Genomic DNA, 13,232 nt, shown 5'->3' on the forward strand with positions numbered 1-13,232 from the left:
GTCGTAGTCTCCGTCTCGCATGGCGTGGTCTCCGGAGGCGGCGGAGGCGTGGTCTCCGTCTGGGGAGGTGGAGGTTTGGTCGTAGTCTCCGTCTCACATGGCGTGGTTTCAGGCGGAGGCGGAGGCTTAGTTGTGGTTTCCGTCTCGCAGGGCGTTGTCTCAGGAGGAGGCGGAGGTTTGGGGGTCGATGTAGGCGGCTTTGGAGTGTGAGTAGGAGGCTTCGGAGTATGCGGCGGCTTCGGAGTGTGAGGAGGCTTGGTCTCCGTTTCAGTAGGCGGCTTTGGAGTATGCGGCGGCTTTGGAGTGTGAGGCGGCTTGGTCTCCGTTTCAGTAGGGGGTTTGGGAGTATGCGGCGGCTTTGGAGTGTGAGGCGGCTTGGTCTCCGTTTCGGTAGGAGGCTTTGGGGTATGCGGTGGCTTCGGAGTGTGTGGGGGTTTAGTCTCCGTCTCGGTGGGAGGCTTCGGAGTATGGGGAGGCTTGGGAGTCCATGTAGGAGTCCACGTAGGGTGAGGTGGGGTGGACTCTGTGCTTGTCTCGCATGGAGTGGTGGTTGGCGGCTCCCAGTCATGGTCATCATCGTTGTCGTCATCGCCATGACCACCACCGCCGTGACCCCAGTCCCAATCATGGTCTCCGCCGTAAGATCCGGAGATCTCGACGCCACGTTCGACCTGGGCCGGAGCAGGTGCCGCAAGGACACTGCTCACGGCACCTAGGGTAGTGACCAGAAGCAAAGGGCTGACCCTCATGGTGGAAAGGGTATAAACGAGAGGCTGTCAAGAGCTTGCAGTAATTATTCTCGTGTTGTAAGAATAAAGATGATAAGCAATGTCGAGGACAAGCACTAGTGTAGCAGTGAAACACCGGGAAACGAATGTGGGTTGCAGAGGCTCTTGCGGAAGAAAGCTCGCACGACGAGAAAATCCTAGTAGTTAGGGCATGCCATGTCCTCTTTATCAGTTGGCCGGGGGGGCTGGCATTGGCGAGCGATTCCAATGCGTCATTTCAGTTGACTGCAACCCTGCCGTTGACCCCGGTCATTCTGGACGGTCAGTTCGCTACCATTTTCATGACAGCGGCGGCCTCCACTGGTAAGGTCCTCCTCATTGCTACTTGGCAGGCAACTTCGGCATCGAGTGGGCCCTGACATGAAGGCCACTGGATGTTTCTCAGCCCTAGTGCGAGGCTAGAGACCGACAGTGCATTGGCGGCTAGGTCTGATAGATCAAGTTCCAGGCAGTGCCTGGTTAGGGTTAGAGACGTGTCCTAGATAGCGTTCATAACCCCGGAATAGCAGCGGGATGGGGGGAGGGCACGTGGGGATGGCCTGACTTCGATATCGATATGACACTGGCATCATTGTTCCGTTCAACCAGCCATCTGTATCCGAGTGTCGTGGTCAAATTAAAGCATCTGCCGGCCTGAAGCATAATTGCGGCTGCCCACTGGTGTCCGTATAGTATACCGTGCATATGCTGAGCGACGATCTTGGACGATCAATCGAGACGGATAGGTAGATAAGCACGCAAAACCCGAAGGCGCATCATCACATTGGGCTGACGATGTTGTGCCACCAGCACTCGGGCGATGGCAGCCGTCGATGGCACCGTACCGTGGTTGAAAGGAGCTGTCAAAATAGATTAAACCAGAGACATCCCTGCGAGCAGCTGCTGGAGGAGACTCTGGTTCGGGTGAGACTAGTAGAACCTTGCGAGAGGGAAGTTGATCCTGACCCTGGTCGTGGAAGGCTGGATGGATGAAGGAAGGAAACCGGAAATTGCATCGAGGTCAAAGAGGAAAGGCGGGGTTGGCGGCTTGAACGAGCTGAGACATCGCCGCAAATCAACGCCTCCTACCGCGATAAGACGCCTGTTATGGTCTTTGGATGAGGTCACTCGAGATAAGTCTCACCTATTATTATCGGCAGAGGAGTTGGGGATTGTCTTCCAGACCGGCCAACCTGCATTAGTCCGTCCTGCTAATCCGGAGTATGCACAGTGATTGTGACTTCTCCCGCATTCGAGTCTCACTGCGGAGTACGGATAGACGGGAATATTATGGATACGGAAATCCTTTGCCATGATGCCTGTCTTGTTGTTGTCTTGTTTATCCGTCAGCCGAAGTCCACTGCCAGCAAGTTAGTACGGCCGAGTACCCCGGTCACCATTCCGACCCTTGTCCAGATAGCCATCACCAAGGATCAGCCATTGGCTATGGCACACAAAGGACCGGAGCCCTGATGTCACTCGCAAGCTGTTAGTCCTCCATAGTCCACAGGATTCAATTCTCCCACGACTCCAAATGAGGAGCGACCAAATTGGCCCAAGCAGGGAACAGATCTGGAATGATCCAAGACACCCCGGGGCCAGACGCGGTTACGCATTGCACAACAGGAAGCCGCCGGCCTGTATGTAAATCCCTCTTGATGTGAAAAGTCCAGTTGACTGGGACTACGGAGTAAAGATCAGAGACTGATCGACGATGAAAAAGAGCTGCTGCTCCCCATTGGGCCATGGTCTCCTACCGAGTAATGTGGCAGGTAACGCAGATACAGAGCCCATATGTACGGTTGGGGATGGCTCGGTTACCTTCCTATCTTGTCAGTGGTGATTCGGGATCCGGACCAAGAAGCTCTCTTGGGTTTCTCGTTTTTGAGCCAATGTGAGACAAACAATGTCGTTGAGATTAGAAACCAGTCCCCGAGATTCCAAGATTTCTTTGGAGATGGAGGCGGGGGATTGGGATCTGGTCTGGTGGAATACTTCGGTGGCTGGGCCCATAGTCCATCAACCCTTGGTAAGAAGAGACTGTATGAGACATGACGAGGCGGCAAATCAACAAACTAATTCGATAATGATCATACATATCTAAGAAGAAAAGTGGGTTAGATATTCAATCCAAGAGAAGTAGAGTATAATACAGGTAACCAATCCAGGAAGGATCAATGGAGTGTTCCGTAAACCTGCTCTGGATGATATAAACGTCTAATAATAATACATGTCTGTCGTCTATGGCGGAGCAGGCCTAGTGACTGGCAGCCCTCCGTGCTGGCTCTTCTTCGTTGTTGCGAGCCGCCAAATCGCTCTCACCGGGCTCGTTACTTTCTGGCGTGACATCCTTCCGCTCGGACTCTCCATCGACGGTATTGTGAACCACTGGACTATGCCCAGATGACTCCTCGCTACCAGGCGTAGCATCCTCGGGTTGGGGCTGTTTCTCAGGAACAGCACCTGCTAGATCGTGATTACTAGACTCGTTGAGTACAGGGGTAGTATCCTTGGATACGGGCTGTTCCTCCAAAGCATTGCCCGCTGGACTGTGATCAGCAGACCCCTTAGAATCAAGTGTAGCATCGTTTGCTTTGGATATTTCGTCGGGAAGTTTAATAAACTCATTGACCTCGGGGGGTGAAGTATCAACCTGTGATGGAGGCTCTTGCTCGAAGACACTGCCAAGCTCAGGATCATGCTCAGCAGAGCCTTCGTTATTGCGCATGGTGTCGCTTGTCTCTAGCTCCGGCTTTTGCTCGTCACCGTGGTCATTAGTCGCGATACCCGGGTTCACAATGTCCTCGCCGGAGTGTGACGTGTTACTGATGGCTGTCTCTTCCTCAATTAAATTTTCGTCAGCAAGTATATCTGTCTCAGCATTGTCTTCGCTGCCACGAGTCGCGCTATTGTCTGCGAACTCCACCTCGGAGCCCTGCTCCTCTGCGAGAACACCTTTGCCGGTAACTTCCTCGTTGTTGGACGTGTTGAATACATCGAGGCTATATGAACCACCAGATTCCGACTGACCAAGCTCTGTGCTTCCATTGGCGCCCATGAGTTCCTGTTGTAAACGTTGCTGCTTCTCCATGGCAATCTGGCGATGTAGAGAGGCGTTCTTCCGGAGTTTCTTGTTCGCAGAGAACTCAGTCAATGCCCTGACCAGTCTCTCTTCCACCAGTTCTTTCACGTGGGCTGACAAAGTGCGGTCTGTGAAAATGCCTCCGAAGCGGTAGCTAAGCCAGCTGTAGAGAATCACAGCTCGATGCAGCGCTTCGAGTCCATGCATATATTCCTTGTTTCCTGACACTGGTTCTTCAAGGATTTCGAGATTGATTTCCTCAATATCCAGGAGTCGGCCATTCTTGTTCTCAAGAACACAGCGGGCGAAAGCCATCGCCACCCTGCGTCCAATTTCTTCCCGTGCACCGACGGGTGCAGCCATCAAGGTCAACTGGTCTGTAAGATTCAGGCCAGGCACAGCATCAATCACCTCCGCGGTTTCTAGATTAGGCGTAGGGTCGCAAATGAAGAAGAGTGGATCGATCCTGGCAATCTCCGCTAACCGGTTGATCATGTATGCGAGTGATGCATTCCCAGGAAAATAGGCTGCAAATTTCTCATAAACGGGGTCGGGAGGGGATATGCCCGCAGCATTGATCGGGGGTGGTTCAGTGTTCAGCGCCTCCTGGATGTAAGGGAGGTCGACCTCTTCTAGAGAGGTAACATAACCGATGTTTTCTGTATCGTCTTGAACAATAGTTCCATGTTGTGTTGCTGAGCGGTAACGACCGGCTCGTCCACCAATTTGCTTGATTTCTGGGACAGTGAGCCTCTGTAACCCGGTTCGGAGATTCTTCACGACAGTTTCGAATATGATGCGCTTGCAGCTTCTATACACAGTTAGATGTCCGTTGGTAATGTATAAAGAGGCGAAACTCACAGGTTGAGACCCATGCCTATGGCGTCGCTGGCAACTAGAAAATCATAGTCATTATCTGGATCATTGAAAAGACTTGCCTGCTGGGTACGGATCTCAGCCGGCAAGCCACCATAGATAATAGCAGCTCGTCGACCTGTGATCCTTTCGATCGTGGCTTTCATAGCGTGAATCCCGACTCGGGAAAACGAGACGATACAGTCTCCTTTCTGGAGTTTGGTTAAGTCCCCTTTCAGGCTATGTTTCATAGCTCTCAGCGGGTTCAATCGCTCATATCGGTGGATTTCAAGCTTGTCTCCGGTGAGAGCCGCGAGTTCCCGAATCAGAGGCACCACTCTGGTCTCTCCACAGAGGTGAAGTTCTTTCGCTTGACATCCCAAGAAAGCACGAGACCAAGCCCAGCCGCGCCTTGGATCGGCGATCATTTGGATTTCATCAATCACACCAACATCGTAGGTTTGTCCCAAGTTAGCCATCTCCACTGTATTGCTCACTATTACCGCCTTTTCACCCTCAGAAATCCTTACTTCATCGCCCGTGACAAGGTTACAGGGGATTCCGCTTGACTTAAACCGATGATAGACTTCTTGCGCCAGGAGCCTCAAGGGCCCTGCATAAAAGCCGCTTTTACATGTCTCCAACCGCTTAAGGGCATGGTATGTCTTTCCCGAATTTGTTGGGCCGACGTGTAAATGGATTGTCCGCTGAATAGCTCGTGCTTGGGAGTACCATTCGGCGGGGTATCGCAAGTCTGCGATTTTCTGCTGCTGCTCCAAGTTCGGCTCTGAATATCTGGCATCGAGGTCAAACGCATATAAAAGATTATCCAGTTCAATTCTCAGTCCCGAAAGGCCGTTTTTGAAATAGGCCTTAGTTAACGTGCTTTTCGTTTGGAGCAAGGAACCCTGCCTCGGCTTTTCTCGCGTTTCCGTAACATTGCAGGCATTCAAGACGTAGCGCTCAAATCGTTGCCATAACGCAGCATCTTCTTCGTTTGTGGTTGGTTCGTCGGATTTCATCTCGCGAAGCATAGACACGACGAGTTGAGGGAAATTGGCGATGGGCTTCCCATATTTGAAGGGTGAATTCTATTCGCAAACAACGTCAGCGTGTTGCTACATACGAGATATCCACACCCAAGGGTTTCGTACTCTAGCTTCTAGTGCTTGTTTGGCCTTCTGCTTTGCCTTGCTCACCTTTCGCTCAAGCGCAGATGTTGAGGTGAAGGTCCGCGCTAAAGAGCGCAAAGAAGTCTGGAAAGCACCAGGCAGTGCATGACTGCCTCGGCTTATCCATGGCCGCATTACTTTTGGGCCGTATATAACAGGATTAATAAAGGCGAGGCTGTTAGCGCAGCTTTTGATGTTGAAGCGCAGCACAGGGCCGATTTTATCGGAGGCGCTCTGCGCATCCGAAACAACTCATAGAGATAATAATCAGATCAAACACGGGAAGTATGTGCCGCTGTAGTCTAGCACGGGTTGAAAGGAAAGACCCAATGCATGGAGCGAGAGGCTTGAAAGCTAATGAAGTCGCAAAGAAATTTGAAGCGCAAGACCAAAAAGTTGCCTCTGCAGCTCCGGTTGATTGCAGATCGCGGCCGCCGCCAACCGCAGAGTGGGGATCATCTCCGGACCTCCTACAACTAAGCCATGCTACGTTTCATAAACAGCTCTCCCTTTCTTCACGACACCCTGTTCTCTACCCTACCACGGCCCCATTGCGGCACTCCTGCTTTGCCCTTATCTGCTCTTCTCAACACTTGTTCCTTCGCTCTTCTGCTCGAGACCGCGAGCTTTGAACCGACCTCCTGAGGGGCTGCCGGCCGGCCACCATGGGCTCATTACTCTATATCCAGCGGGAAAGTAAGTCCTACAGCAAACCATTCAAGCTAAAAGACCATTACTAGTCTGCGATGCTAATACCGATCTAACAACAAGTCATCCTGAACACCATCCGGACTTCCGGGGGCGACAATGTGCGACCGCGATACCCCCGCCTTCCCGCTCCTGCTCTATGATTGAACTGACGTTGGCCATGTGCAGTGGAAAGTCTTGGTGGTAGATGAAGGCAGTCGCAACTTAATCCTCAATGCGGTCAAAGAAGATGATATTCTCAACCTCAATGTCACCAGTAAGCCCAACTTGCCAGTTGTCACCGACCCGCATTGTCTGATCCCCGCCGCTAGATATTGAACAGATCGAGAATCGACGGCAGTCCAACCCGTCGATGGATGCCCTTTATATCCTCTCTGCCCTCCCACACATCGTCGACTGCGTTCTAGCCGATTTTGAGAGGAATAAATACAAGAAATCATATCTGGTGTGGACGTCGTGTTGGTCAGCCCTGTACCCTTCCGAATGCGCCCTGTCCTGACACGCTTGGTAGTTCTCGACCCTGGGCTGCGCGCTAGGTTTGACCGGTCGCAGATGGTCCAAGAGCAACTTGCAGGTTTTCAAACCATCAGCATTGACTACTATCCAAGAGAATCACGCCTTGTCACGTTCCGAGATCCGTGGAGTTTTCCAGTCCTGTTCCATCCTGGCTGTAATCATTTGATCCGCGAGCACTTGACAACTTTGGCGCACAAGGTAGGTTACCAGCTTATACTGTCAATGTCTGCTATCGCTTATCGATTCTGCAGGCTGTGTCCTTATGCGCGACATTGGGGGAATACCCCGTGATCAGATACTATCGACCTAGGACACCGACCCACGAGGCCGGTGTACTGTGCTCGCACTTGGCACGGTTTATACAAGAAGAACTAGATCAATTTGCACAGTTCAACAGAGGTTTTCCGCCACCCTCTCCCAGGCCCCGAGGTGTGCTTCTGGTTGTAGACAGATCGATGGATCTATTCGCGCCTTTGATTCACGAATTTACATATCAATCCATGGTCCACGACTTGTTGCCGATCAAAGAGGGGGATAAAGTTACCTACAAGATGGTTGTGAACAAGGGCGCTATAAATGAAGATGTGAAGGAGATGGAACTCAACGATGAAGACCGAATCTGGGTAGAATACAGGCATATGCACATGAAGGATGTGCTAGGAAAATTGGGTGAAGATTTTGCCAAGTTCCGTGCAGCTAATCCACAGTTCGCGGAAGGGTATGTAGTCCCTTTATGTAGTCCCATTCGTTATCGAGTAATTTGGCTAATCCAGTACAGTAACAACAAAGCGGATGTGGGCATGATCAAAGACATGCTGGCTGGTCTTCGCGATTTCCAAGCAGGCAGAGATGCATACACACTCCACTTGAACATGGCCGAAGAATGTATGAAATTCTTCCAGGAACATAAGCTCATTGAGGTAAGCTCAGTTGAGCAGTGTCTCGCAACCGGCCTAGACGAGAATTATAAAAAGGCCAAGGGTCTGGCGTCACAGCTTGTACAGCTGCTAGATGATGACACTATCATCCACACTGACAGGCTGAGACTCTTACTGTTCTACATCATTTACCGCAACGGACTACTCCCCGGAGATATCAGAAAACTTATGGCCCATGCTCAACTTCCACCGCAGGACGGGGACATTATTTCCAATCTCGAACTACTCGGAGCCAGAGTCGATAAGCCATTAAAGGATGACAAGCCGCCCGTGCAACCATTGTTCAGCAGGAAACCTCCAGTGGTGTCTGACTCGGATGAGGGGATCCTTTCCCGATATGAACTCATCATCAAAATGATGTTGGAAGATGTTATCAAAGGGACCTTAGACCCTTCTACTTTCCCACCCACACGTCCACCAACCGATGCAGACATCATGACAGCACAGCAGGACACCTCCGCGCAAGCGTCTCTTCGAAGCGCAAAACCCACCTGGGCACGGACGCGTACGACAGGGGAGCAGCCACGGCAGCGCATCATTGTTTTTATGGCTGGAGGTGCCACGTACGGCGAAGCACGAGCATGCTATGAGATTTCGGAGGCCTTCAAAAAGGACGTCTTCCTTGCTACCTCTCATATGTTGACTCCGGGACTGTTCCTCCGCCAAGTTGGTGATTTGAGCGCAGACAAGCGTCGCCTTGATATTCCCGCCGAGCGACCGAAGCCGACAGCCCCAGCCCATCTGTTTGAGCGGGACCCTCCGCCTCAACCTGCACCTCAGCACAAACCGACTCCTGCACCTGCACCAGCACCCCCTACCGTGTCAATGGGAGCGATGTCTCTGGGACCGAATCCTCCAAGGTCATCTAGTTCAGGAAAGCCGCCGAAGGAGCAGAAAGAGAAGAAGAAGCACCGTTTCTTCAGGTAGAATTATTCAAGCTTTGGCGTCTCGGTTTATTCTTTGTTTCAGTCGCGCTTATGTGATACCATCTAGGGTTGTTTAAGCAATAAGGCGCCGCGGTATTCAATCGAGATTTCTTTTGCTCTTGAGCTGATTATACCAGCCTTTCAAATCGCTAATCCTTATATATAGTACAGGGGTATCATAGAATATCATAATAAAAAGGCCATCAAAAAGTCATCCCGCACCAAGGTACCTCAGAACGTCATCATCCTGATAAAACATCTCCCGTAACTTCTCGCCCTTCTTCCTCGCGTCCAAATGCCCCTTCCTAACTTGCTTCGCATTCAACTTCTGAACCTTGTCCTTCCTCTTCTCCACAGACGCCGGAGATGGAAGCACGGCCCCCAGTCCCACCGTATCAGCCTTCAACTTCCCCTTCAAAGGTTCTCGTATCCCCTCCCGCCCCGTAGCTCCGAGGCCTAACCGGCTATCTGGGTTCCAGCCATAAGACTCAAGGTAGCGAAGTCCGTGTCTGGTGCGGTCAAGGTGAGAAGGCGGGTGAGAATGAGTAAGACAGACTTGATGCGCGATGGATGATTCGTGAGGTTTGCCGTCTTGAGTTTCGGAGGAAGTGAGTGGGAGCTTGCAGACTTCGCATGTTGAGGGCATGTTTGAGGTTGGCGGGGGAGGAGCGGAGTGGCTGCGGTCGTCAGCGGTGGTGGTTGGGGCGGGTTCAGCGGTGGTAGAAGATGTATCTGATGTTGGCGCTGTAGCAGAATTCGAGTCCGAAGCTGACGCCTTTGGCATGACAATCGACAGATATGTATTTGCTATGCTAGCCCCGCTGGAAGCTGGCGTTGCGGGTGCGGAGGAAGTGAGCGTTGACAGCTCAAAGGACCTCACAAACGGAACCCGCTTTCGCGTGATGCCTGCGCCGAAGACGCGCTGGTCTTCAAGTGGGAGGAAATAGTCTTCGTCTTCATAAGACATGGTTCGATGGTTTATGAGAGGGTGAAGTTGAGGAAGGCGCGAGTGTCAGCGGTGGTGGCGGGAGATCGGCCGCTATTTTGGTGTTTCGCAGAGCTCCAGCTTCCGCACCTTCTGGAGCCCTTGACCTTACCACCCACCCAGTGACCCAAGTCCAACTCGAGATGCCCATCCCACTGATTACCAAGGGTATCGAGGAGGGCCTTTCGGCTATCCCGTATTTCTTTACGATTCTCAAGGTCACACCATGGATCCTCCTTGTCGGGGCCCTGAAGTATTACTTCGGTGGTGCCCGGAATGCCTCCGAGAGGATGATGCATAGCAAAGTAGTTATGGTGACGGTGCGCTAACTTTGAGATTTCTCACTTTGCTGCAAGACATTTTACTGATTTTCTAACCTTGTAGGGAGGTACATCCGGCATAGGAGCTACTGTCGTTTATGAACTCGCAACGCGCGGCGCTCAAATCATCCTTCTGACGCAGCATGCTCCGTCGGACATTTTCCTCATTGACTATATCGAAGATCTGAGAAAATCAACAGGCAACCAGCTCATTTATGCAGAGCAAGTTGACCTCTCTTCTCTTCATTCTATCCGAACCTTCGCGACGAAGTGGATCGACAATGTTCCTCCCCGACGGCTAGACATGCTCATTCTTTGTGCGAACACGGCGAATCCGACTGCGTCGAAGGAAAAGGTCACTATAGATGGAATAAACGAGGAGTGGCAGGTCAATTACCTGGCCAACTTCCACCTACTCAGCATTCTAAGCCCAGCACTTCGAGTCCAGCCACCCCACCGTGATGCCCGCGTGATAATGACAACGTGTTCAAGCTACATCGGCGCACCGAAACTCGACTTCGCGCAGCTGCACGCAGACACCATTCCAATCCACAAACAAATGGCTGCCACACAACCGCTACGCACTCCAGCATCGAAGAAAGCGGTCCCAAAACAGCAGCGCCAGTCGCAGACTCGGTCTAAAGGCATCTATGGCCTTAGCAAGCTCTCCCTCATGATTTTTGCGAGCTCATTTCAAAAACACCTCAACGCCTTCAAACGCCCTGATGGCCAGCCCCCCTCGACCCGTGTGATCCTCGTTGACCCAGGCCTCACCCGCACACCTGGAACCCGCCGTTGGCTTACCGGAGGGTCCCTCTGGGGCCTACTGATCTACCTCATCACCTGGCCCATCTGGTGGCTTATCCTCAAGTCCCCGCAGCAAGGGGCACAGAGTATCCTGTATGCAGCGATGGAGGCTAAGTTTGGCCGAGGTACGGGCGGATGGATGGTGAAAGAATGCCGGGAGGTTGACTTCGCTAGGAAGGAAGTTACGGATGAAGCAGTGGGGAAGCAGTTGTGGGAGGCCAGTGAGAAGCAGATTGAGGAGAGGGAGAGGGAAGGTGCTGTCCTGCGGGCGTTGGAGAAGAAAGAGAATGAGCAAAAGGAGAATGCGAAATTTCGGACTCAAGAATCAGTTCGAGTCAAAAAGTCTCCCTCGTCTGCAACATCGGCGTCGACTGCCTCTGCATCAAGCGGCGCTAAAGAGCAGAAGGCTGGGTCGAGAAGGAGTCGGAAGGGCAATGGCAGCAAATAATGTATTGATAATAAATATAGATTATACCCTCAAAGCAAGCATCGCCTCCTGACCCCGGAAACTGAGCGGGAGGCATATATAACAAAAGGAAAAAAGAAATTCGTTTCATTCTAAACCGAAAGCTCATTGTCGCTATCAATGCGATGTTTATCTATAGTCGACTTTTGACACAAGCTAACCCCCATGCGGTAGAACATCCTATTCAATCCATTCCCAAGTACCGTATCATATTAATTAATATTAACCTATTTCTTAAGCTGTTCCAGCAGCTCAGCAGGAGGCTGTTGCCTGTAACCCTGGGGGTTGTTCTTGGTCCAGAGCCACAGATCCTCGCAGGCCTGCTCGAGGGTACGCTGCGCCTTCCAGCCGAGCTCGGTGTTGGCGCGCGTAGGGTTGGAGGTGAGGTTGAGGACGTCACCCGCACGGCGGGGAGCAACCTCGTAGGGAAGGTCACGACCAACGGCCTTGGAGAAAGCGCGGATCATCTCGTAGACGGTGCTGCCGCGGCCGGTACCGAGGTTCCAGGCGCGCACACCGGGGTTGTTAGCGCGGAGGTAGTTGAGAGCCTTCAGGTGGCCGTCTGCCAGATCAAGGATGTGGATGTAGTCGCGGATGGCGGTGCCGTCGTGGGAGGCGTAGTCTGTATGCCTCTATCAGCCTAGATCCCGGCTTAGGGCCCGAAGGAAGGATTGAAAAACATACCATCACCGAAAACAAGCAGCTTCTCGCGCTTGCCTGTAGCAACCTGCGCAAGCAGAGGGAGCAGGTTGTAGGGCACACCCTGGGGGTCCTCGCCCATGATACCGCTGGGGTGGGCACCCGCGGGGTTGAAGTAACGGAGCAGGGCACCGTTCCACTTCGCGGCCTCGGCCTCCTTGCCGGCCTTCTTGGCGTTGTTGCGCTGGGCGTTGATGACGTCCGTGATGGCCAGCTCGATGGCGTACTTGGTGTTTCCGTAGGGGTTTGTTGGGCCGAGCGGGCAGTGCTCGGGGATGGGGATCATATCGGGGAAGCGCGTGGCATCGCCGTAGACAGTGGCGGAGGAGGAGAACACGATGTTCGTCACGTTGTGGCGGACCATTGATCGGAGCAGGCAGATCGTGCCGTATACGTTGACGTGGTAGTAGTCGAGGGGCTTCTCACCGGATTCGCCGACGGCCTAGATGAGTGCGGGGTCAGTATGGCATTGCTAATGCGTATGGAGTGCCCGAGCGTACCTTCAACGCGGCGAAGTGGATAACGCTGTCGATGTCGGGGTGAGCCTCGAACACCTTGTCAAAGGCGGCTTCGTCGGTGACATCGAGCTGGGCGAACTCGGCCTTCTTGCCCGAGATCAACTCAATGCGGTTGAGGGCCTCGGCGCTGGAGTTGTAGAGATTGTCCGCTACGACGACCTTGTACCCGGCCTCAAGGAGAGCAAGAGTAGTGAAGGAGCCAATGTAGCCGGTTCCACTGCGGTGAGGGACAGGTCAGTAAGTACTCCGGGTGTTGGCGTGGGTGTAGATGTGCAACGTACCCGGTGACCAGAACGGATCCAGAAGGCATGGTGAGTATGTGCTTGGAATTGGGATGGGTGACCAGAGGAGAGAGGACTCGCAGTCAAAAGAACGACGGATGGGATGGGGGGATGGCGGGAGATTTAAGGGGAGATGGGAGATGGGCGATGGGGAGCTAGAAGGCAGCGGCATAGTGGGGGGGTGCAGGTGCA

The 13,232-nt window shown here is 52.8% G+C and overlaps 6 protein-coding genes across 6 annotated transcripts in view; 3 read left to right on the top strand and 3 right to left on the bottom strand.

Annotated features, from left to right (window-relative positions):
* The window catches only part of BDW74DRAFT_26309 (uncharacterized protein), a 1,853-nt gene extending 1,009 nt beyond the window's left edge, over positions 1 to 844 (top strand). Inside the window, exon 2 of the mRNA XM_073732350.1 lies at positions 38 to 844. Within this exon, the coding sequence (XP_073583276.1) occupies positions 38 to 716 (679 nt within the window). The 3' untranslated portion in view covers positions 717 to 844. The remainder of the gene's footprint in view (positions 1 to 37) is intronic.
* A 2,049-nt stretch (positions 845 to 2,893) lies between these two features.
* BDW74DRAFT_154121 (ATP-dependent RNA helicase SUV3) lies at positions 2,894 to 6,230 on the bottom strand. Its single transcript, XM_073724628.1, has 3 exons — positions 5,859 to 6,230; positions 4,711 to 5,795; positions 2,894 to 4,660 (listed from the first exon to the last, which is right to left on the bottom strand). Exons 1-3 carry the CDS (start codon positions 6,009 to 6,011, stop codon positions 3,025 to 3,027), a joined length of 2,874 nt encoding a protein of 957 aa, XP_073583277.1. The 5' UTR covers positions 6,012 to 6,230; the 3' UTR covers positions 2,894 to 3,024.
* Positions 6,231 to 6,377: 147 nt separating this feature from the next.
* On the top strand, positions 6,378 to 9,070 carry BDW74DRAFT_26350 (Sec1 family protein). The gene is made up of 7 exons (XM_073732351.1): positions 6,378 to 6,572; positions 6,648 to 6,685; positions 6,753 to 6,840; positions 6,896 to 7,042; positions 7,096 to 7,298; positions 7,352 to 7,818; positions 7,879 to 9,070. Exons 1-7 carry the CDS (start codon positions 6,542 to 6,544, stop codon positions 8,963 to 8,965), a joined length of 2,061 nt encoding a protein of 686 aa, XP_073583278.1. The 5' UTR covers positions 6,378 to 6,541; the 3' UTR covers positions 8,966 to 9,070.
* On the bottom strand, positions 9,071 to 9,963 carry BDW74DRAFT_26351 (putative G-patch domain protein). The gene has a single exon (XM_073732352.1). It carries the CDS (start codon positions 9,929 to 9,931, stop codon positions 9,176 to 9,178), a length of 756 nt encoding a protein of 251 aa, XP_073583279.1. The 5' UTR covers positions 9,932 to 9,963; the 3' UTR covers positions 9,071 to 9,175.
* Positions 9,964 to 10,011: 48 nt separating this feature from the next.
* On the top strand, positions 10,012 to 11,528 carry BDW74DRAFT_154124 (putative oxidoreductase). The gene is made up of 2 exons (XM_073724629.1): positions 10,012 to 10,269; positions 10,334 to 11,528. The coding sequence occupies exons 1-2, from the start codon at positions 10,093 to 10,095 to the stop codon at positions 11,522 to 11,524; spliced, it is 1,368 nt and encodes a 455-aa protein (XP_073583280.1). The 5' UTR covers positions 10,012 to 10,092; the 3' UTR covers positions 11,525 to 11,528.
* BDW74DRAFT_154130 (NAD-dependent epimerase/dehydratase family protein) lies at positions 11,529 to 13,209 on the bottom strand. The gene is made up of 4 exons (XM_073724630.1): positions 13,041 to 13,209; positions 12,742 to 12,976; positions 12,227 to 12,683; positions 11,529 to 12,164 (listed from the first exon to the last, which is right to left on the bottom strand). Exons 1-4 carry the CDS (start codon positions 13,067 to 13,069, stop codon positions 11,770 to 11,772), a joined length of 1,116 nt encoding a protein of 371 aa, XP_073583281.1. The 5' UTR covers positions 13,070 to 13,209; the 3' UTR covers positions 11,529 to 11,769.
* Between the last annotated feature and the right edge of the window lie 23 nt (positions 13,210 to 13,232).

Source organism: Aspergillus multicolor (genome assembly GCF_047715735.1).
Source record: "Aspergillus multicolor strain CBS 133.54 unplaced genomic scaffold BDW74scaffold_14, whole genome shotgun sequence".
In the NCBI taxonomy this organism is placed as follows: domain Eukaryota; kingdom Fungi; phylum Ascomycota; class Eurotiomycetes; order Eurotiales; family Aspergillaceae; genus Aspergillus; species Aspergillus multicolor.